The sequence below is a fragment of the Gymnoscopelus microlampas genome (assembly GCF_963454915.1).
Source record: "Gymnoscopelus microlampas genome assembly, chromosome: 3".
NCBI lineage: Eukaryota > Metazoa > Chordata > Actinopteri > Myctophiformes > Myctophidae > Gymnoscopelus > Gymnoscopelus microlampas.
Genome location: NC_139940.1, coordinates 20971290 through 20993281, shown reverse-complemented (window position 1 = coordinate 20993281; position 21992 = coordinate 20971290). Strand labels below are relative to the sequence as shown.

Sequence of the window (21992 nt, the reverse complement as noted above, 5' to 3'; positions counted from 1 at the left end):
AAAAAGGTCTATCGATACAATTAAGGCATGTATTTTCGATGGCGGACTCATCAAGTAATAAGTATTTCAAATAACAAGCAAAAGAAGCAGAAATGAGCTCCTTGTAAGGCATTTGAATGAAATAAGATGTGATCTCTTCTGTCAAGGAAACTGAATTAGAGCTTTACCCTGAAACATTTGTTCGACCAGTGTATTATAACCTAACCCACCCATTTACGTACACGACTAATACAGTAAAAAAGTTTTTTTTATTAAAAGCAAGCATATTTGGCCCATTAACAACCTATTGCTGTTGTATAATCCTAAGATTCATATTTGCAGAGGTAGGCAGAGATTCAAATGTGTTTTACCAATATGGTACAGTATTAACAAATATTTTGTTTTCTTGGCCAATGAAATTAAACTTCAATTAACATTGCAAATGCAAGGTGATGTCAAAGGTTTTGCTCTTTAGCAGCTGAAGTGCCTGCTGTACAGTACAACTGCCCAAATCACCCCATAAGTTCCCAGTAAGTGCTAAGATATCCTATATGGACTGTAAAGGATGAGGATCAAAGGCTGTTTTGGGGTCCTCATTCCTCAGTAATGTTATCTTAACAAAAAGAATAGACGAACTAATCAGTTTTCATAAAACTTTTGGTTATATCAAATGATATCAAAACAATACCCACCTCTACATGTACATTCATGTGCTTAGACAAAATAAGGAATAACAATAAAACACAGTAAATGCATAATCTGTACGGCAACATAATAGAGCTATATGTTGTGTTATCCGTGGCATAAAGAGACTGTCTACTCCCTGAGTGAATTGTTACAATGTGATTTTGTTCAGGGGAAAGACTGGAACACCCGGCCTTTTGTGCTGTGACCTCCTTCATGCACGGGTGTGATTATTTTCCGAGTCATTTAAGTCACATAAAGGCGCTTAATTAATAAGCGCTCATCCATTTTTAGGGGGTCCCCTTCATAGTCAGCTGAGCATTGCGGTCACGCGCCACTGAGGCAAATCCCCCTAATTGAGAACAGTCAAGAGAAGCATCTGTAAACAGGAGACGTAAAATAAATAATTCAGTATAAATACATGGCCGCTACAGTGGGTTTTCCTTCTTCCCTCATCATTTTCAGTTCCCAAGGGACATATTCCTCCAATCTGCCGGAATCCATCGATGGCTCTTTCTCCTTTACGCTCACTGTGAAGTCTGCTCTTAATGAGCAAACAAATATATTTGTACAAACATCTCAAACACGCGTGTGACCTTAGAATCGGAGATCTGTCGGTTTCCTCAACTTCCTATGTAATCAATGTACTGCAAAAACAAACACCAATTCATATCTTGCATCTAGTTAAACATTTTCTTTTTAAAGTAAAAAAAAAGACTATATCAAACATTGGATTGAGATAATATCACTTGGTTCGGTATTCAGCCTGTTTCAAGGTTTTTCTGAATAAAGTGACAAAAATATGATCAGCTCTATTGTGACCAATTAGTCACAGTATGATATCACTGAATATCATAACATCCTCCCGAATAATGTTTCTGTCAGTGACAAGGGCACTGACAAACTGCACAGTTCGATCAATGCAAGTTTCTTTAATAAAACAAAATGCCACGCTTTTGGTCGTCAGGGCAAAGGTGCTTTGCCCATAAGGTCATCTGACCAAAAGCTTGGCATTTTTATTAAAGAAACTTGAATTGATCCAAGTGTGCAGAACCTCCTCCTATATTATATACTGTTCACTTTTTCTAGCACCATGGACCATTTTATAGTCTGCCGTGAGTGCAATGATTTTCTACTGGTAAGGCATATATAATAAAGAAAATCACACCTGTGTGAAGGTAGCGGCGCCTTTGATACATTTTGTCATCAATAAGTGTTTATAATGTGTTTATAGCCACGTGTCACGTGAAGCTTGACCAATCACTTTGTTGACGTGTCTGACCAATCAGAACGTTGACGCAAAAGCCAGGTATAGAGGGCTAATATCCGCTCTATACCTAAAGGTATAGAGCGGCTAGCGCCGCTAAAAATAGATAACTTACACGTTTCAATATATTGACACTTGTTTCAATGACATTCTAATAATATGTTTTACACTAGAACAAGTGTAATTACCTCATCCCAATGTCAGATGTTTTCTACTTGTTAAAGAGGGGGAAAAAAAGGATTTTAGGACTTGTGGGATATGTGGCAGCAAGTCAAGCAAGTCAATCTTGCTGGCTTTATAGTGAATCCAGTCTGTCAGCTGTTGCTTTTGTTAGAGGCTATAGGAAGATACAACGTAGGATGTCGACATCTCATCATTTTGGCCTCCCTCTGTGAGCCTGTTGTTAGAAAGACAGAACAAGCCCTTCATTACAGACATGTCATGCATGAGATGCCATGGTCTACTTTTAACATTGTGACAATCGTACCAACAATTCTGTAGTTCCGAAAAAATAAGACTAAATGCATTTTTATGGCAGGGGGTGGCAGAAAAGACGAGCTTCACTAAAAGATGCTGTCAAGCATCCTTCAACAAATGCACATTCGAAGACAGAAACACAATCTGCCAGAGGGCGTGTGTAGGGGTAGAAGCCTGGCAATAAAAATACACTTTCCCTCACTATGCAAGTATACGCTGGAAAGATGACAGGATATGACAAGCATAAGTGCACATCTGAGATAGAGAGCCATGTGGTGGAAATCTGCAACATCACTGAACATATGGCATGCGTTGGCTACAATATAAAACTATCAGGCTGTGTTTCAGTCACCTGGCGAGGGTGTGCTGGGTGGGCAGGATGCCTGTGGCCAGGTGCATGGCCATGCCTATGTGCATTGCCATGTGCGTGGGCATTTCCAGGATGGTGATGTGGGTTCACATGCATGGCAGCAGGGTGGTGGTGAGCATTCAGGTGCTGGTGCATGTGTGGGTTCCGCTGAGCCATGGGGATGTTAACAGGGGGCCTAGGGCCCCTAGTTGGGGATGTGTGCCGGGTGTGTTCCTTAGGGAGTGCCTGGAACTGGGCCATGGGGATGACCGGAGGTGGGTTTGGAGGGCGCTGGACCCCGGGGGTATTAGCTTGGGGCTGCCGTCCAGGGTTGAGCAGGGCAGCCTGGGTCTGTTGGTTGCGATTCTGGAAGGTTTGGGCCCTCTGTGTGTGCATCTGTAGTGCATCCGATGTGAGGTTACTAGGGCTTGCAGAAGGATATGGGACTGTAACAGTGTTTCCTTGGCGAGGTGGATTGGCACTCTGTAAGCCAGGCTGTGTCTGTGGATCCAGGCCCCGCGATGCCTTCTGTGTCTGTTGCTGTGCCATGTATGCCTGTGGGAGATGATTAGGATCAGCCAGAGCTCTTGTATCAGTGCCCTGTAACACAGGCGGTCCCTGGAGTGTAGTAGCTGCTTGTGACGCATTAGCGTGGCCTATGGAGCCCTGCAGCGCCTCGGGCCTACTGCTGTGTACATCTGCCTGCCTGGGGGCATTGTGGCTCTGAGGCATGCTTCTGAAGTCTTGCTGGGAGCTATCCCTTTGTGAACGAGGTCTTGTGTGCACGCGATGGTCAGCCTCGCGCCGTCTCGTATCAGGGGTGTTTTGTCCCCGGAGGTTGGTTCCATGAGATTCTCTGCCCGTCGGTGGTACAGTTTGAGGGGGTGTACCTCTGCTCCCTTGGGTGGTCTGGTTTGGACGTTGAGGCCGAGTCCTGTGGGGGGTTGTCGCCTGCCGTGTGGGAGGCTCGGAGGTGTAGTCAGTACTATAGCCTGAGGTTGAGTGAGGCAATGCCTGCCCTCTGTGAGCTGCATCATTGGGATACGCCGGTGTCCCTCTGAGACGATCCCATGGCATTTGGCGACGGTGGGAACCGGCACTCACCGAGGCACCGTGGGGCAGGGAGCCGCCATCGCGTGGCACGGAGCTACCATCACGTGGCATAGAGATGCCATCGCGTGATGCAGAGTTCAAATTGGGTGGAATCGTGTGTCGTGTGGTATTAGTTACTAGGTCTTGTGGGCAGGTCTGCGTGTTGCTATGTTGCTGTGCAATGCTGTGCCTGTTGACGTGCGTGTGTCCAGTAGGAATAAGGCCAGCAGGTGGTTGATGATCAGTCTGCTGGTGGTCATCAAGATATGACAGTCCTCTTTGCTCAGTCGCAATCGAGTTCTGTGGGTTACCGTTTTGTGAAGCGTTATGATTGGCTACAGAATTAAGAGGCAACAGGGTTCTGTCTTGTGGGTAATTACTGGGTGGGAGTGACTGATGTGTTGGTTGGCCATTGCTCGGATATGAATTTAAATTGACGTGAATGGTAGGCAGCTGTGCACTGTTGTTTTGCTGGGCAGTTGGTGGCAGAGAGTTAAGGTTAACATGTACCATTGGGGGCTGGGCACCGCCCTGGCCAGTGCCAGCCTGTATAAGAATATTAGAGCTCTGCTGCTGTGTGTGAGGAAGTGTGTTTGCGCTATGAGCAAATGCGTGTGTGAATGCTGGGTTATCTATGCCATTGTGCGGGTATGAATTGCCATTCTGAATGACATTGTGTGGGAGTCCATTTGCGTGAGTAAGGCCATTGTGTTGCCGTGTGTTAGAGTTATGTGGGCCGTCCATTGGTGGCGAATGTCGGTTCCCATGGCCTTCACGTGGGATTGTGTAGAGGTGGTTATGGTTCTGTATGTGTGTGTTGGAGTCATGGAGGGGTGGATTGGGACTTTGTTGCAATTCCCTTGTACCATGTGGCAGTGGATCTGGTGGCTTAATGGGAGGAGAGGAGAGACAGAGTGGAGGGGGGGGAGAGAGAGAGACACACACACACACAGAAAGGTGTTAGTTCTGAAAAGCTCTACAGCACCATCCCATGGTCAAAGGAAAATGGCAGACCAATGATGCATTGTTTGCTTGTCAACATTGCAGTGTCTTACTATAAGCCTGGGGTTTTGCCTGGACTTCAGCACTGGCAAAGAATCTCTCAACCTTCGGTTTGCTGTAATAACAGATATGACAGAAACAAATGTCACTTCAGCACCAGCAGACACAGGCCACAGCCATATTACTGTGAGTACACATTTACTCACACACAAAATGAATTACGTTGACAAAGCCTATGACTTAAAAAAAAAAAGAGAGAAAATTAAATGGATTTGTTGAATTTCGTCAATAAAACCAATCTGTTGTCTGCTACTGTACTTCTGAATAGCAGACCAATGTTTACATTACTATAGTAGTGGAAGCTTGTAAGCTAATGGAACAATATTTTAATCAATATTTTGCATCTAATTGTTCATTTTGTTCGCAAGTAGCCGTGTAATAAGCGAGATAATGTACAGTGAGGCATTCATTATTGGGAAGTAAACCTTTTCACTGCCGCAGCACCAACACTTTGTGTTGGTCCTGCGTCAACCTGTGGGGGTTCATTTCCCAATAATTACCGCATCATTGTACAATATCCCTTACTTAACCCATTAAAACCGGGAAAGCATCTGTGTAATTTTAGATTTGAGCTAAAAAGCATTATTTTATACTTTGTGTTGGGGCGAACTAAATAAGGGAATAGTTCTTGTAGTTAGATTGCTGGTAGCAGGTTGCCCAGAGCGTCGCCGATTAGAACGATACCTCTCGGGAGCCCTAGTGATTGGGGTTGGTAAGATGAAATCAGGTAGAAGAGTAAATGGTTCGTAAGGCCTTCACTCTTTCTTAGTTAGTTATACTTATAGTTACTGAACTGGAATATTTCTGATCTGATCTTCCCTGCCTCAACTCAACCTTATATGGTTGGTAGGTATCATTGTCATGATGTCATCCTACACGTTCGCCATATAAGGACGACCCTAGAGCATAGCCGTTTCGTTTATCATCCAAGTATGGATGCCTAGGAGGTGCCGGTATAGAGGACACCTCTGTAACACTTTGGCTATTCAAAAATAGTGAAACATATAATATATATATTTTTAAAGCGAACATTTTTAACTCAAATCTTTGCTTCTGGGGGTCCCTGGAAGTTGGAACAAAATATTTTGAGATGGGGGTCGGTGGCCAAATACATACACACACATTTTGGGGGTTATTTGAGCACCAATAATATAGCAAAATACGTTTTTCACAAAAGTGTTTGGAAGGCATTCGTAGGATCGGCCACAGGTCTTAATGGGTTAACAAATGGTTAGGCGGACATTAGCAGAGAAACACAGACACAGTCATGTGTGGAAACCCACACAGGCACTTAACTGTTTCTATAGCACACCAGTAACACAATGGCCAGGATGATTAAGATCAGCGCAACCAAACAGCCAATCACGATCCCCGCCACTGCCCCTCCACTGAGACATGTGCCTAAAGAGAGGAGAGGAATTAATAACGATAATGAGTCTGGGCCTCAGACAGGCAGGAGAGGGGTGGGGAATAGGACAGAAGAAAGATTCTAAAAAAGGGTTGATGAATTGATAGCGGAAAGGAAAGGACAACACAACACACAGAAATGGCGAGAGAGCGATGAAAATAAAAGTAATGTGAGCAGAGAGTCAGATTTACTAAGAGATTGAGAGGGAGAGAAGAGAGTGGAAAAAAAAGAAAAGAGGGCAGAGGAGAAGAAAATAATTGAAGGAAAAATGGCTGAAAGTCACTCAATGACTTTGACCAGATTTTGACCAAATCAGTCTTTCGGAGTTACACTCTGGTTCTCCCTCCCGTCATAAAGATGGATACAGCAACAGAGACCAAAAATAACAGCAATCATTACTGCTCACATACAGTAGGAGTTGATGTCCACTGTAACTCACCCACAATGGACAAGTCTGTCCCCTGCTCGGACGTGCCTCCAGTTATAGCATTCCTGGCCACGCAGGTGTATCGGCCACTCTGATTGGCCGAGAAGGTCTGGACGCTGAGCACACCGCTATCTGGCTGGCCGGAAGCCACGGGCTGCTCGTCGTGTTGCCACGAGAAGAGGGCGGGGGGAAGCGAATCCGACGTGCAGGTGAGTCGCACGGTTTGTCCCACCACAGCATCCCCTCCCCCAACACACTCTGCCGGGGTGGCCTTGGTCAGCACAGGGATGTCTGGACCATCTGGAGTCGGTGACAGTGTGAAGACATCAGAATCAGCACCACTTCAACCACTTTCAACCTAGCATCCCCATTTTGGTCATGTCATTATAGGCATAAAAATAATCGACACAGTTATACGACGAAGTATGAAATAGGGTTTAAGTGGTTAATAAGAAGGGTTGGATAAAAAGCCTCTGGGATGCCACATTTTCATCCCTGAGCATTCAGGGAATTTGGTGGAATAATTCCGTCTCCTATGGTGTGTGATGGGTGGGAGGTGACCATTTGATAACCTCTATGGACGTATTGTTCGCAATCTATTAGCTTAGCATTAAAACCAGGAGTTTACATCAGTATTTTCTCTAAGTACTCGTTACATTAGATCAGATTTATTGCTAAATGTAAAGGCATTTATCTTGGTGCCTTTTGACAGCTAACATAAAGCCAGAACAGGGACCTCTTGTTCAGGATTTCACCAACAACATTCTGTACGCACTGCTGGCCACTAAATGAAGTACTGTCAAATCTGTCTTTGTAACAATGTAGGCCCCAGCAAATAACATTGGAAAATTATGTTATGTCAGAATCAGTGATGTGTTCAGGACAACATAAAAAGCAGCAAAGAAGAATCCAAAATTGAGACCTCAATGTGTGGCTTCAATAAACCATGGAAAAAGTTGACTGTTTAGAATGAAGGACACACAACTCAGCTGCTCAGGAGCAATAGGCAATACTGTGAACCACAGGGCCAATGATATCCATCATATTCATCTCAGTGTGATAATACACTCCCTTAAGGGGCACTCGCTACTGTAATACAGCTACAGTATGTGGTGCAAAGTAATTAGAATAAGCAGTTTGTTCATCTACTGGGTCCGCATTGGCTACAGTAGTTTAGCTGATATTTGTAGGTGTTTTGATACACACTAGATAGCACTACATTTTGTATTGAACTTATCATCATGGACCAAAATTATGTATCAAAAAAGGAAAGCATTCCCGTATTAAAGTTGTCCTTTATCAGCAACCCCATCCCAGCATTTGAGAAACACCTGCACTAACTTACAGTAGACGGTGAGGCTCTGCTTAGCAGTGCGGGCGCTGACAGGGTTGCTGACTGTGCAGCTGTACTCCCCGGCATCGCCCCGTCTGGTTGGGTTGATGACCAGTGAGCCGGCTGAGATGGTGATCCTGGAGTCGGGGTTGATGGCTGATCCCCCTTTACCCCACTGCACGCTGGTATCAGTGCCAGCCGTCCACGTGCAGCTCAGAGACACGTTGCCTCCTTCCAGAGCCACTGAGGGAACAGACAGACTCACCCCTGCTACTGCGTCTAGGACAGAGAGTACAATTGTGGTAAATGGCTTCACTGAAGATCGACCAAGGATGAATTACTACTCAGAGAAGGGTTAACAAATGTGACGTTATTTATACATTATCTCAGATGACAGACCAAAGAGAGAACATCAAAAGTCACGAGTGACAAGAAAATGCAGGCTGTATTTTTGTGTTTTCGGCTGAGACTAATTTGGTGCAATCAAAGTAAATGAAGGTCGAGAAAGGATGCATATACAGGGCACGGGCGCAGATGGCGAATAAAGGGGCAGACGGTACGAGTGGTGGCTGAGATGCCACTTTGGCTAGCAGCCTAAGACGAATAATTGGAGTGGGGGAAGGCAGTGTATGGATGGAGGAAGCTGTGACTAAAAAGAACAAGCAGCAAACGAATATATGCAAGGAACTGGTGAGCTGCACTAATAACTTTCGCAGTACATTCTGCACCCCGCCTTTTGCTAAGACCTGTGATCCTCCCAAGGTAAACATTGATGTGTGACACACACACACACACACACACACACACACACACACACACACACACACACACACACACACACACACACACACACACACACACACACACACACACACACACACACACACACACACACTAAATTGAGTGTTACTCAAAATCCAGTGAGGGCTGATGAGTTGGCCTGATATACAGTATAATGGGGGGAAAGGCAGCTGCCCACTGGACTGATGCCACATTAGAAGAATATCTAAGGTAAATGGGTTTCCTGACCTATACATCTGAGTGCGCTAAATCTAAACTGGTTTTGTATGTCACCTTATCATGACTGAGCTTGTGGACAACTGGGAAAACCATCCAAAAGTTATATTGCTTTGTTTTGCTATTGACAACTTGTCCGACACTCTGTCTGAACTGTACTCATCATTCACAAGCAAGTACCACTCAATGGGTGCTACTGTATGTGCAGCATAAAACTAAAATTAGAATGCTATTTGACCTGAAGTCTATTGGTCAGCAGTCCTTGATCAGCTCTCCTGCTCTGTGTATCTTAATTAAGCTAAGCCCAGGGACTGAGTTAAGATGTAAAGCCTTGAATTTGCATAAAAATCTAAACCACTTGTATTAACACCCAATTTTTCCTTTAGTTTTACCTCTCCTACAATGGGTCACTCATTTCATTATACCTTTAACCCAAACACTCCTCTCTTTTCTTCAACCTCTTTCTCCCTCATGTCATTGCTCCTCCTGAAACAGTCTCTTCTATGGAGAGGCCTGTCCCTCCCTCCTCCTTCCTAAGCCCTTCATACCGCCTTCACAAGCGATCCATCCTTTATCTCTTACCGAACACCCTCAGCTGTATCGAACGGGAGTTGGTGTCAAGTCCTGTGGTGGCCAAGGGGGCCACTACCACCGAGTAGTTCCCAGCATCTCGGAGCTGGGCATCGCTGATCCGGAGCTGGGTGGCACTGATGGTGACCCTGCCCTGGTACTGAGCCACGTTGTTAATAGCAGGCCCTCCGTTCACCCAGAGACCCAGGGACGTGTCCCCACCCGGGTAATTCCATGTGATGGTCAGGACGTCTGACACAGTCAGCACCGTGAAGACTATCTCGGTACGGGTCTGGACCAGCACCGGGTCGATCTGAAACCCGATGGGAACTGGGTCTTGGCTCATGACAGCAGCTGGGGGACCAAAACATTTTCAAAGCGATGATGAGGAGAGAAAGCTGGAGGTTATTAAAGTGGGATTAAAGACTTACAAAAAACAGAAAGGAAGACAGTTTTCTGTGGAAGTAGGAATTATTTCTTTCAGTGGGTTTTGAAAAGCCTTAGGATGGAATTATCACCAATATGTTCAATGTTGATGTTTTGTGAGCGGAGATTCTTCAAATATAACTTTGGCATGTCAATATTTTTAGCAGCAGAGATATGACAACTACAACACAAGTGGGGGAAGGAAAGTGTAGGCCTCATGTAGAGGCCATATCCAATGAGAAAACAAACATTTTAGATTATATTTATTTTTACCCACACAGTTTTGAGGTATAGGTATGCATCTTGATGAGACAGATAGGTCTATGAAAATCATGACATATAGCGCTATTACTATATTATATTCTGATTCAATATTCCTGAACCCCGACATAAAGCAAGTTCTCTTTGAAATGCAGTTTTCAGTATAAATGTCAACCAGCATTTTACACTTTCAACACCAAAACCCATTAAAACCGGGAAAGCATCTGTGTAATTTTAGATTTTAGCATTGGCTCTTCAAAAATAGAAGATATACGAGCTGACAGCACATCACTTTGTGCCGCGCTGCAAGCTTGCATATCTGCTATTTTTGAAGGTGTTTAAAAAAAGATCTTGTAAGTGTGAGAACAACTGATTTAGAAGGCATTTGTAGTTTTGACCTCAGGTCTTAATGGGTTAAAAAGTCAATATTTAGCTTTTGCAACCAATTTGATTTTGAATTAAGATGTCCTCCAGTATTAAAAATAAAAACTGTGTTTTGCTTGTGGACCTAAGGTGTACTGTATGTTTACGTTATATCCCTAGGGATTCCACCGAGGGTAATTTTCTGTCAACGGCACATACACTGTGCAAGAAAGCCCACACTATAATGAATTATAGAGAATCAAATCAATATAGTCCTGATCAACCTTGCTGGAATGTGTTTACAAGGTACACGCAACAAAGAGCCGAATGACAGTGTTAACACTGAGATGGATTGCACAGCACAGGTTCTCTGTATTGATCCATGACTGTTTCAAAAAAGTTTATTTTAGTGGGCAATACCTGATTAAAATAATCCAGTCTGAAATGTTTTTTCCACGCGGACACTGGAGTGGAACAAAATAAAGTCCTGAGAGTCACAAATTAAACTGGTAATTTATAGAACAGCAGCACGGTGAGCAGACTGGAATGCAGTCAGGCGGGTTTAACAGCAGTTTAGGAGTGACTTTCTGCTTGTAATGTTTTGTTTTAAAATATGCATGGAATACTGTAGTACAGGTTCTCAACCAGTGGTCCGGGGACCACCAGTGGTCCTTGAGGGGTTTACAGGTGGTCCCCAGCTAAATGATGGAGAGTTTGGTAACCAAATGGATCCTTATAGATATAACTCTTGAGAATGTAAAATGAAACCATTGACGCTCTCAAGAGTTAAACTATTGTTAAACATCTGCATTACTTAATTAAATAATTGTTATTTTGATCAACGTTTGCTTCTTATCTCTCCTATTGGTACCACATCAATAAAGCATGGAATTGTGGGCCAAATCTTAGCCAAGACAACAACAAATGCCGAAAGATAATGGACCTTGATATGAAAAGGGTTGAAAATCACTGCTGTATATAGCTACTGACTCTCTCCGTTTCCCACAGAGGAGTCCAGAATCTCCTGGCTAAAAGGTGGCCCAAGAAAGAGTCTTTTACCTGCCAATGACAGAACGAGAGGAAGAATATGTCCCTTCATCTCCTCAGTAGAGATGCAGTCTCAAAGGGACTGAATGCGGCTGTGAAAGAAAAAAGAAAATATCCCATTAGCCATATTAGTGCTAAAGACATTCATTGTGTGACAAGATAATACACCATAGCATATTCAATTAGCCCACATTTAGCTAACACATTTGTGTCCCCTAAAGCACAAAGGCTTCAGACTTACGAAAGCGTTTAGCCGCAGCCGTCATGTTGTTCATAGTGGCACCATCTCTGTTTATTTGTTTTTACAACTAATCGTCCACTTCACTTCCTGCTCTACCTGCAGTCAAGAAGAGAAGACACACCTGTTGCCTTAAAGGAGCCACAGCCCATATGTGTGATCTAGTATGCATATTTAATTACAGCCTAATAATAATGACATACAGTAAGTTAGTCATTTTGAGGTAGCGTTTATTGTATCATAACAGCAGGATGTCAATTAATGTCCGTTGCAAGTAACCCCTCCCTCCTCCTCCTCTTACAAAAGGCATGTACAGTGGTTCCATAGAGGTATAATATTAGCTCCATAAAGAACCTCTCACTCCGCTATACAGCTCCGAGATGAGGTTCTATGTCGTCCTCTCCCAGGATCGGTCGAACGTCCGCCAAGGCTCCGCTGTTTACCCTTTTGTAAACGTCGTATCCCAAAACTAATGGTAGATTCCAAATCTCACGGATGTTTTAGGTTTGGACCGGAGAATAATATTTTAGGTCCTGGGCCAAACTACCCGTTTAAATCGCTTATTTAGTCAGCCTGTGGCCATGTTTCCCATTCAACCCGGAAACCCCCCCTACGTCCGCTGCCAGTACTGCTCCCGGTTTGGCTACAATGGGAAACATGGCTACAGGCTGACTAAATAAACGATTTAAACTGGTAGTTTGGCCCAGGACCTAAAATATTATGCTCCGGTCCAAACCTAAAACATCCGTGAAATTTGGAATCTACCATTAGTTTTGGGATACGACGTTTACAAAAGGGTAAACAGCGGAGCCTTGGCGGACGTTCGACCGATCCTGGGAGAGGACGACATAGAACCTCATCTCGGAGCTGTATAGCGGAGTGAGAGGTTCTTTATGGAGCTAAATTTAGTCAGGCATAAACAGGTTTAGCTATATTCTAAGGTCCCCTTTCTCACTTCCTGGTTTAAAAAAGTCGGGAAAGCTGTGGAAGCTCTGGTAAGCTTTTTATTTTTTGATAAGTGCACTTAATAACATTACTATCTGGTGTGTCCTAGCCTTAGATCAAGACTATCGTAGATGTATTTAATCGAGTCTGACTTTTACTTTCGTATCTACGAGAGTCTTAGCGACCACCCCCTAGTTTGCCCTGAAATGTCACCAGCAAAGCCCGTATTTCTCCGAACATGTACAAATGCAAAATATAAAGTGCTTACCCGCGTGCCCCAAGTGTTAACTAGGTGTCCGGAGTATTTGTGCAATGTATTAGTCCATATTTTTCAATAAAGAAGTGTTTTAATCCCGTCTGTGGACGATTCTGTCTGAAGTTTCCAATGGGCTGTGGTGACGGAGCGCATCCGGTGAAAGCCGGAATTACACTAAATGTAAACTGGAAATAAATTACGGGTGAAAAATGGCGTTCGGCCATAGACGGGATTAAAACACTTCTTTATTGAAAAGTAGGGACCAATACATTGCACAAATAGTCCGGACACCTAGTTACCATTTGGGGAAAGGGGGTAAGCATTTTATATTTTGCATTTGTACATGTTCAAAAATGTCAAAATCGATAAAATGCATCTGCGAGAGTCTTGATCTAAGGCTAGGTGTGTCCCAACCATAACATGTCAACTCCGTCAGTCCTTTAAAAACAGACTAAAACTTTTTATATGTATTAGCATTTATAGAAGTTTAAGCAACTTTGAGTTGACATCTAAACAAAAAACGGGTTATATGGGTTAATTAACAGTCAACACTTTGATCTGTTCATTTTTATGGAAGACACAAAAAAGGGGATATTTACTCACGACCCATACAAATTGGTCCGCGACCCAAACATTGGTCCCGACCCACTGTTTGGGAAACTGTATATGATGATTAGGCCTACAATTCATGACGACAACTTTCTACAGAACCCTAATTTATTTGTAACAGCATACAAAGCAGAAAACCAACTCAACACAAGGCATAGAAAGGAGGGGGGTGCTCCCTGTAATTACCCCTCTCTATCACAGTGATGCGACAAATACACTTATTACAACACATAATACATGAACCCCATGACACATTAAACCCAATAAACACGTTGCCTTGCACATACTTACTAAATAATAAGCACAATAAAACATAACAGACATAGAACACGCCCTGAGGCATTCTGGGAAGTTTCTCCTCAGCCACTATCAGCCCAGCTAGGACGTTACAGTATGTAATTCCCTTTTATTGAACACATTTCTCATATCTCACTATTATTTTCATTGGGGCAGAGAAAAATACTTATAAAGTTTATAGGATGGAACTAATTATATTGGTTGCTAGTGAAATGGTGTTTAAATTCCATTTAAATTCCATTTTGAGCCATACTACAAGGAACATTTTTCATTCCCCAGAGGAAATATAGTTCAGATGAGAGATGTAGAGAGGTATATGGTATCTCGACTCTAACACAAAGTTAACCTCCAAAGTGAAGCCACTGGAGTTGAGTTGGTGGTGGTGGTCAATAGACAGGGGTATCTTAACTTTATAACACTTTAACTTTTTTTCAGGATCTGTGTGGTTGCAGGAGATAAATTATCTTGGATTTAATTGACTTCCAAAAATATTCCCATTTGTGAACGATTTAGTATTATGACAGAGTCCGACCAATGCCAGATTTTGGGGTCCAATGCCGATCCTGTTTTTGGAGAGTCCTAGACCACCGATTACTGATGTATTGACAAATATTAAATAATAATAATAATGGCCCAAATAACAGACTGATATATCGGACTATACTATACATGCACATTAGATTACAAAACACACTACTGTATGTGCCCTGTATTGTTCCCTGTCCTATAGGCTTGTTTGTTCTTGTTCTATATATAAAGTGAATAAAAAACACTTGCAGAGACTGTGTCTTTGTCAAAGCTTTACTGCTCATTGGTAAGCCATGTGGACCATAAGGATATAGAATAAACGTTATGAATGTTGCGCCAAGAGCCAGATTTATTACCCCAAAACATTCAATGTTATCAGTCTAAGATGCATTACAAAGTTGAGGTAAGGACAAAGCATTTTTCATCTGATATATTAGTGCCACCCACTGGCCATGTCCAGCTAACAAGACCTTTTTCTAGAAGAACAACTCAAAAGAGAGAGACAACATTAAGCAATTCTCTTGTTAATCACATGTCTGCCAGGCCGGGGGGTGGAGATTATATTTTCGCCCCTGTCAGTGTGTCAGTGTGTCTGTCCATCTGCCTGGCACTTTTTTAGTTGTTGATGTATTTTAATTGTTTCTCACTGTGTCACCTCGGGGGGGAAAAGCACTAAGAAGTTTGAGTATAAAATAATACTACAATATGCATAACAATGCATATAACCATTAACACCATATTTTTTCTGAAAGTATATTTTAAATAGATAAAAATGATTCTCAGACTATCCAATCTAGAAGATAAGTTAAGAAACAAAACAAAACATTTCATGCCATAACATTCTAACATTTTCAACAGCTAACCTTTAAAATAATGTAATTTTTTCCATTCTATTTTATTTATGATTCTGTTTTTATCTACAGGTCTGTTTGATAACAGTGACTCAGTATGGCTGGAATCCACATCCACACAATCGAACTTGTTGCATTGTTGTGGGAGTGTGTGCTCGGCCAAGCTGCTGATAGAGGTTGGGGATAGAAGGAAGGGAGTGTGGGGGGTTATGTGGGGTTATGGGTAGGGCTGTTATTCCACTAGAGTGTGTAACTATTTAAAACTCGGCGCAATAGCGGTGGCAATTACTGTACAGGAAGGGGTAGAGGAAATCGCACAGCATGGAAACTAGTTGACGCCTAAGTACAGAACCTCTCACTGCATGGACCTGACACACAGACAAAAGCTCAGAGAAGCACAAGTTCCTGGGGCCTTTAGTTGTGCTCAAATGGACATTTTGTCACATGCCGTAAACATCTAGGTTTTGGCATGCTATATTCCTTCTTTGGAGCGGATATCTTCAGCTATATTTTGTCCCTGGATATCTTTTGTTGACAGAATGGCAAGTACATTGAAGACCTGTCTGATATTGTTTTATTTGGGGCCATAAAACTGCAAGCAGACATTGTCCCACACCTTACCCCTGGGTAAAGTCTTCTGAATGTGGAGAGGAAATTCTCCCAAGACTCAGAACAGCTCTGACTCATCTGTAGTGTGTATCTACGTGCTGGGAAGGTAGGTGAATTCCATTTTAGCAGGCTGGCTTTTACCTCCTGTGCAAATTACTGTATTGAGCTGGACAAATTGAAGTACCGTTTTCATATAACACCCTTCAAATAGAACATGACATTTCAAGTTACAGATATTTGTCTGTATAACAAAGCTTTGGCCAGTGTTCCTCTACTACTGCTGGGAGTGTTTTCCCTATGATTTTGTGTACTGTAACAGCAGTGCTCCAATGTACCTCATTTGTTTTTGGCCCCATACACATTAGTCTCTGTTCTGGTTTAAGTTGTGGTTCTACTGCAGGTTGCAGTGCTGCAAAGTGGTGGTGTTTATAATGGAACACATTCATTCTAAACGTTAGGAGAGTACTTAACAGGGTAACCAGCAAAATTGTAGTGTTTATTTGTAATTCTTTGTATTTTTGTGTCTGGAAATGGTGTTAGTGTCCTTGCTGTGCTTTGCACAACACTCCCATTGTGAATATAGAGAAAAATTGTTGCAAAAAAATGTGAGGTCACAGACTAATTCCTTCAACACCTTTTCTGTCTTTCATCAGCAGGTATCATGGATCTTCATTATTTCCAATGCTGGAGAGTTGCCCTGCTCCTTCTCTTAAGTAAGGCCTTTGCAAAAAAATAAAAACAGTGTTGAGGTTTTTGATTAAATCAGGAGTCTAGCCAGGTTATTGTCTTGAAATATAATTTCCTCTATGTACTTCACCCAGTACTACCGTTCATTCAGTGCTGTAGATTGTTTAAGTTCACTGCAAGGGAGACATTGCAGAGCTCCCTCTGAGGTCATCTGAGGCTAAGCCATAGGTTTCTGTCCACATGCAAGAATGTAAATCTGTTTGTAGATAATAGATGCCAGTATGTAAATGCATTGTAGATTATAGATGCAAGTATGTAAATGTATTTAGAGATTATAGGCACTTAAACAGCCTTTTACATTTGTAACCCGAGTGCATTACTTAGCATGTCCCTGTTTCTCATGTTTCTACCAAGCTACTGCACACTGGGGACGCATTATTAATAATTTCCCTGAGTGAATACAGACCTGGTCCACTGCAACTCTGTGAATACAGAGGGGCTTACTGTACCTGGTCCGCTGCAACTTTGACATAGATTTTAGCGTACTAATGTGGTTTGATGGATATCACATTAGGCACAGCTGTCGTGGTCCATAAATCACTAGCTGACATTGCCTGACAGAAAACAGGCATACATATTCATAAGGCTCATGCTGAGGAAAAAGTTGTGGAAATGACATCCTGGTATGCCAGTCTAAATTGACAGAACCGTGTAGATTACTTATAGCAGCTGGCAGTTTTAGTCGTCGTCTCAATGCACTTCCCCTGGGCGAACCGCCAAAAGCATATAGAATGTAAGTCAACCACGTAGTCAACTATTCATTTATCACTATACAAGTGCACAAGTAGACAGTCCTCAGAATGCCGTTATTAGGCAGGAGAAATAACAATGATACTCAATCTCTGTTGTCAGTGCCGTGTGGGTACCGGAGTATGTCTGTGCACATCGTGGATGAGGACCCTGTCCATGTAATCCCTGGCACCAGTCTGGTTCTCCAAGCCCAGATCAGCCACGGACCCCTGGAAGAGATCTCCATGGTTACCTGGGAACGGGAACCCGAAACTGGAGGTTCCCCCAGCAAAGTGACAGTGGCCACGTGTCCTGGCAAAGACATAAAGTGCGCTGATAAACTCCCAAATGCGCATGTGAGTGCAGAACTGAGTGCAGAACAGCAGGGGACAACACTGAAGCTGGAGGGATACACCCCAGCAGACAGCGGTGTTTATGCCATAACCGTGACGGATCAAAAAGGAGTGAAAACCACGGCACAGTGCATTGTCAGAGAATATGGTATTATCAGAATCCCCTTTTCTGCACACTACAATCTCCTAGGTTTTGTTTCTGGATTATTTCGTCATGCTACGCTTATTCGTTTCCTCATGGAGGATTAGGTTTTCAGTCAGTTCTGGTTTAGCTATTTTCCTTTTTAAAGTATCCTTGCTCTCATTTTCATCAGCCTCTGCTACCTCTGTCAGTTTATCAGTTCTACTGTCCCCTTTTTATCTATCATCTCAATTTCTGTGCTTCTCCATTTCATTCCTACCCCTAACATGAAATCACACTCATCCCTTTTAGACATCCTTCTACTTTTATCTGAGGAATATGCACACTTTCTCTAGTAATAAGATATTCTCCATATCTCACCATCATCTCCACGCATTACAGTTTGATGGTCTCCAGTTTACACCAGTTTAGTTCAAAAGCAAAGTGATACAAAATGAATACACAGACAGATGTAAGCTGTTAACTTTTTATTTTATTTTTTCTAACCCCACAACTCCACCCCACAAAAATCAAAAAAAATTGTGTAAAAATGTGCAAAAATGCGACTGAACTGTGTAATATTTGCAATTGAAAGAAACTGCAACTATTACACAGGGGGGGGGGGCAGGGGTACTTGAAGGGGATCCAGGGGGTCCCCAGCAAAATTAGTTTATCATTATATCGCACTCTGAATCCATGCCTCTGCTTTTCATTTCCCCCCCCCCTCTCTGGCCATTCATTTTTAATGCTGTTTTACCCCTGCTTCTGGTCAGACAGACTGAATAAAATACATGCATTTCCTTTGGGGAAATGGACTGTCTGATAGGTTTGATATTTATATTTGGTAATATCATACGTAAAAATCTATGTATATTAGCCACATTAACCCTGGCGTCCCTATTTTGGGCAAATACATTGTTTTCTTTCCCAAAAATAACGGAAATAGATGTGACATGTTGGGAGCTTGCAGATAGGGATTAAGCGGTTCATTAAAATGTCCACCCCTCTGTCTACCCCCGCCCTCCCCAAAATCGAACTCTGCATCTATCTATCTTTGCAGAGCCTGTGCACCACGTCTCAGTGAGCCTTAACGTCTCTCACTCCATCCTTGTCTGTGGAGAAGCCTGGGGGACGGACCCACACTTCAGCTGGCTCTACGAGAGAGACGCCATCAGCAAATCTGTGGGGAGTGTGTCCAAAGATGGGAAGACCCTGTATGTCTCCAGCACGCCCATCTGTGGGCACTTCACCTGCATGGTTACTAACAAGCTGGGCCACAGCGTTGCCACGTACACAGCAGGTACTGTATCGCTTCAGGCTGGTTCACTGACCAGTGCCATCCATCTGCTGTTAGGTCAGACGCTAGCAATGCGGCCCTTGTTATGTGCACGGGGTTCATTGCATTTTATGTTAAAATTCTGAACCGAATGTTTATTCGGTTCAAGAATAAAATGGGGAAAAAATACCTTTTGTTCTGGTATGTGCATGTTAATATGACACGCATCAAATCAGTTTTATAATGTTAATAGAGCTTCAGAGTCTTCTGGTGGCTGTCTGTGTAGTGTCCTAATATTGTGCAGTGTCTTAAAAGTGCTTGGTTGTGTGTATTATATCATAGCTGTTCGTGCTATAACGGGATTTTCCGATCTGGGCTCAGTAACATAATAATACAGGGCGTAAAACTGTACAACCAGAAACTGCTAATGCTAGAAGCCTACTGCTGCTACCAGCACTACTGCTGATACTGTAGCTAATGACGCTAAATAAATGCACATCTTCCCATCTGGTAAAGCAGCAGTGTCTTAGCAGCGTCACTTTCCTCTTGATGCATTTACGGTAATTAATGAATTCATTGACTGGATAGTGTGTTCTTTTTCTGTCTTCTGTGAGAGTGTGTGTAATGTGGGTGTATCTGAACTCTGTCTGAACTGTTGTATGCCTTTTTCTGTGCCTGACACCGACAGCACCATGTGAGACAGAGGGCAAGGGCCGGGCTACGACGGCGGCCGTGGTGTGCCTTGTCATCCTCGTAGCGTGTGGAGGAGTATTGGCTTTTCTCCTGTGGAGGTACAGTACGTTTGCCTGCTGACACTGTGGGCCAGGAGTCACACTGCACAGATACACATCTCACTTCAAAGCCGCTCTTATGTTAGAAGCTTAAAGCACTGCTGTGAGAAAATCTGAATGTTGCATAGATTCTTTCCATACGGTCGGGGAAGCGATATATGAGACATGATAGTACCGTCTTTGTTAATTATTATGTTTTGTGAAGCTGGTGTATCGCGTGCCAATTCTGCTTGATAATGATGTATTTTGTTTTCTCTTTAGGAGGAAAAGACGACACAATAGCAGGGGTGAGCGGCTGCATGAATATTTGTGTGACAACATCTGAAAAGATGCAGCCTGCACATTTACCCCCAGTGCCTTTGAAATTGGCAAGCTACTGTATACGTTCCGGTTTCTCAGCCCTGCTATTGGTGCCGGGGGACTGAAAATGGACCCCACTCCTTGGGAGGAACCTCCAGTCCTGTGAGCAGCATGACCTCGTGCTTGAATTTGACAAATGTGAAGAGTGAACTGCTTGCCGGCAAATGATAGTGTTCCATTAATAGATTTGTCAAGTATTGTCTGACTCCTTACACTGTGCCGACATCTTGTCCTTACATGGCCTCTTGTTGAGCTACTACTGCTGACATTATTATGCATGCAAATATGAAATAGGAATATTTTTTATGAAACAATATTTGTTTTTACGTACTGTGTATTGTATTAAGCTGCACTGTCCTTGTAATAAAACCTTCAACAGCATGGGTATTGACTCAAATATTGATATTTGAATTAGCTAATTCAAATAGAAATCTCCACAGTGGCATGGATGGGTCTGTAGTATGTTAGTCTTGTATACAGTATGTATGTATGTATCTGGAGAGCATCAACTCCATAGAAGAGTTTCCCCAGAGGGTTCTGTTCTCTTGCCTTTGGGAGTGAGATGGTTTCTTTTCCATCCCAGAATGCAACGTCTCTATTTACAGAACTCGTTACCTGAAATTCATCATAAACTCATCCTACTGTATGTACTTCTTTGACCGGTGTCCCTCAGGGGTCAATACTTGGCCCTTGTTTTCCCTCTACACCAACTCGCTTAGCCGAAAATAGCCGATCGACAAGATCACGTGTTGCAATGCAACGTCGCGTGTTGTGAGCTTGTAGGTCTGCTGTTTTCGCAAATGTTATGACATGTACAGAATAGGGATGCTGGGGGTTATGTGGTTAATCCTTCCAAGTCAGCCATCCAACCCATGACCCAAAATTGCATTATAAAACAAAATGCCAGACGCCAGAGGATTTTAACAGGATTAGTGCCATGTCCTAGTGCAAGTGTTCCCAAAACCTTTAAGGCTGTGACACCCCAAACTAATCATATTTGAACTGGGGACCCCCCACCTTGACAAGCACTTGGAATTGTTGGAGTTGAGGCATTAAATGTAGTTTGACTCGGTTCCACAGGTAAATACTGTGAAAATAGCCGAACTAGGTAATATTTTACAATTTTTGTTTGTTGATTACTTTTGACGTACTTTAGTAATGTCTCATTAGTTTATTTTAATTTATTTTAGAGGTATCAAAAAGGTCTTAAAAGTCCTTAAATTGTCACTTTAGAAATGTGCAGGTACCCATACACTTATACTGTGTTGGTTTGTTTACTGTTGAGTGAAAAACAATGTTGCACATTAAGCTAATCATCTGGGGACCCGCCTGGGGGTCCCGACACCCAGAACCATTGTCCAAGTGTACATACTGAGCTACAGAGGACCACATGCAGGAAAACCTACACTAACCAAGCAACCAAAAGTCAAATGATGGATGAGTGTGGGGGAGGGGGGATGATAGAACATCTGCCATGAAAGTTTAGGTGTTCCTCTGGGAGATTTAGCTAAAGATCTTGT

The 21992-nt window shown here is 42.9% G+C and overlaps 2 protein-coding genes across 3 annotated transcripts; one reads left to right on the top strand and one right to left on the bottom strand.

The window, feature by feature from the left end:
- Window positions 1-220: 220 nt before the first annotated feature.
- Window positions 221-12149, bottom strand: LOC311042704 (uncharacterized protein). 2 transcript variants are annotated; one of them, XM_084053618.1, is made up of 9 exons: window positions 12004-12148; window positions 11775-11854; window positions 9678-10019; window positions 8091-8357; window positions 6758-7045; window positions 6207-6311; window positions 4904-4965; window positions 2760-4736; window positions 226-2327 (listed from the first exon to the last, which is right to left on the bottom strand). In XM_084053618.1, exons 2-9 carry the CDS (start codon window positions 11812-11814, stop codon window positions 2304-2306), a joined length of 3105 nt encoding a protein of 1034 aa, XP_083909744.1. In that variant the 5' UTR covers window positions 11815-11854; window positions 12004-12148; the 3' UTR covers window positions 226-2303. The 2 variants fall into 2 exon arrangements, with proteins under 2 accessions (XP_083909745.1, XP_083909744.1); XM_084053619.1 differs by lacking the exon at window positions 6207-6311 and having other exon boundaries at window positions 221-2327; window positions 12004-12149.
- An 822-nt stretch (window positions 12150-12971) lies between these two features.
- Window positions 12972-20853, top strand: LOC311042099 (uncharacterized protein). The gene is made up of 6 exons (XM_084052652.1): window positions 12972-12995; window positions 16749-16808; window positions 17695-18072; window positions 19106-19345; window positions 20010-20112; window positions 20374-20853. Exons 2-6 carry the CDS (start codon window positions 16757-16759, stop codon window positions 20435-20437), a joined length of 837 nt encoding a protein of 278 aa, XP_083908778.1. The 5' UTR covers window positions 12972-12995; window positions 16749-16756; the 3' UTR covers window positions 20438-20853.
- Window positions 20854-21992: the final 1139 nt, after the last annotated feature.

What these genes read in the sequence shown, in the direction of transcription:
- LOC311042704 (XM_084053618.1), bottom strand. Translation starts at nt 11,814, where the DNA reads ATGAAGGGACATATTCTTCCTCTCGTTCTGTCATTGGCAG. An exon ending in TCTCGTTCTGTCATTGGCAG is followed by an intron (nt 10,020 to 11,774) that starts GTAAAAGACTCT and finishes TTGGTCCCCCAG; the next exon opens with CTGCTGTCATGAGCCAAGAC. An exon ending in GACAGACTTGTCCATTGTGG is followed by an intron (nt 6,312 to 6,757) that starts GTGAGTTACAGT and finishes TCCTCTCTTTAG; the next exon opens with GCACATGTCTCAGTGGAGGG.
- LOC311042099 (XM_084052652.1), top strand. Translation starts at nt 16,757, where the DNA reads ATGGATCTTCATTATTTCCAATGCTGGAGAGTTGCCCTGCTCCTTCTC. An exon ending in TGCCCTGCTCCTTCTCTTAA is followed by an intron (nt 16,809 to 17,694) that starts GTAAGGCCTTTG and finishes CTCTGTTGTCAG; the next exon opens with TGCCGTGTGGGTACCGGAGT. An exon ending in TTGGCTTTTCTCCTGTGGAG is followed by an intron (nt 20,113 to 20,373) that starts GTACAGTACGTT and finishes TTTTCTCTTTAG; the next exon opens with GAGGAAAAGACGACACAATA.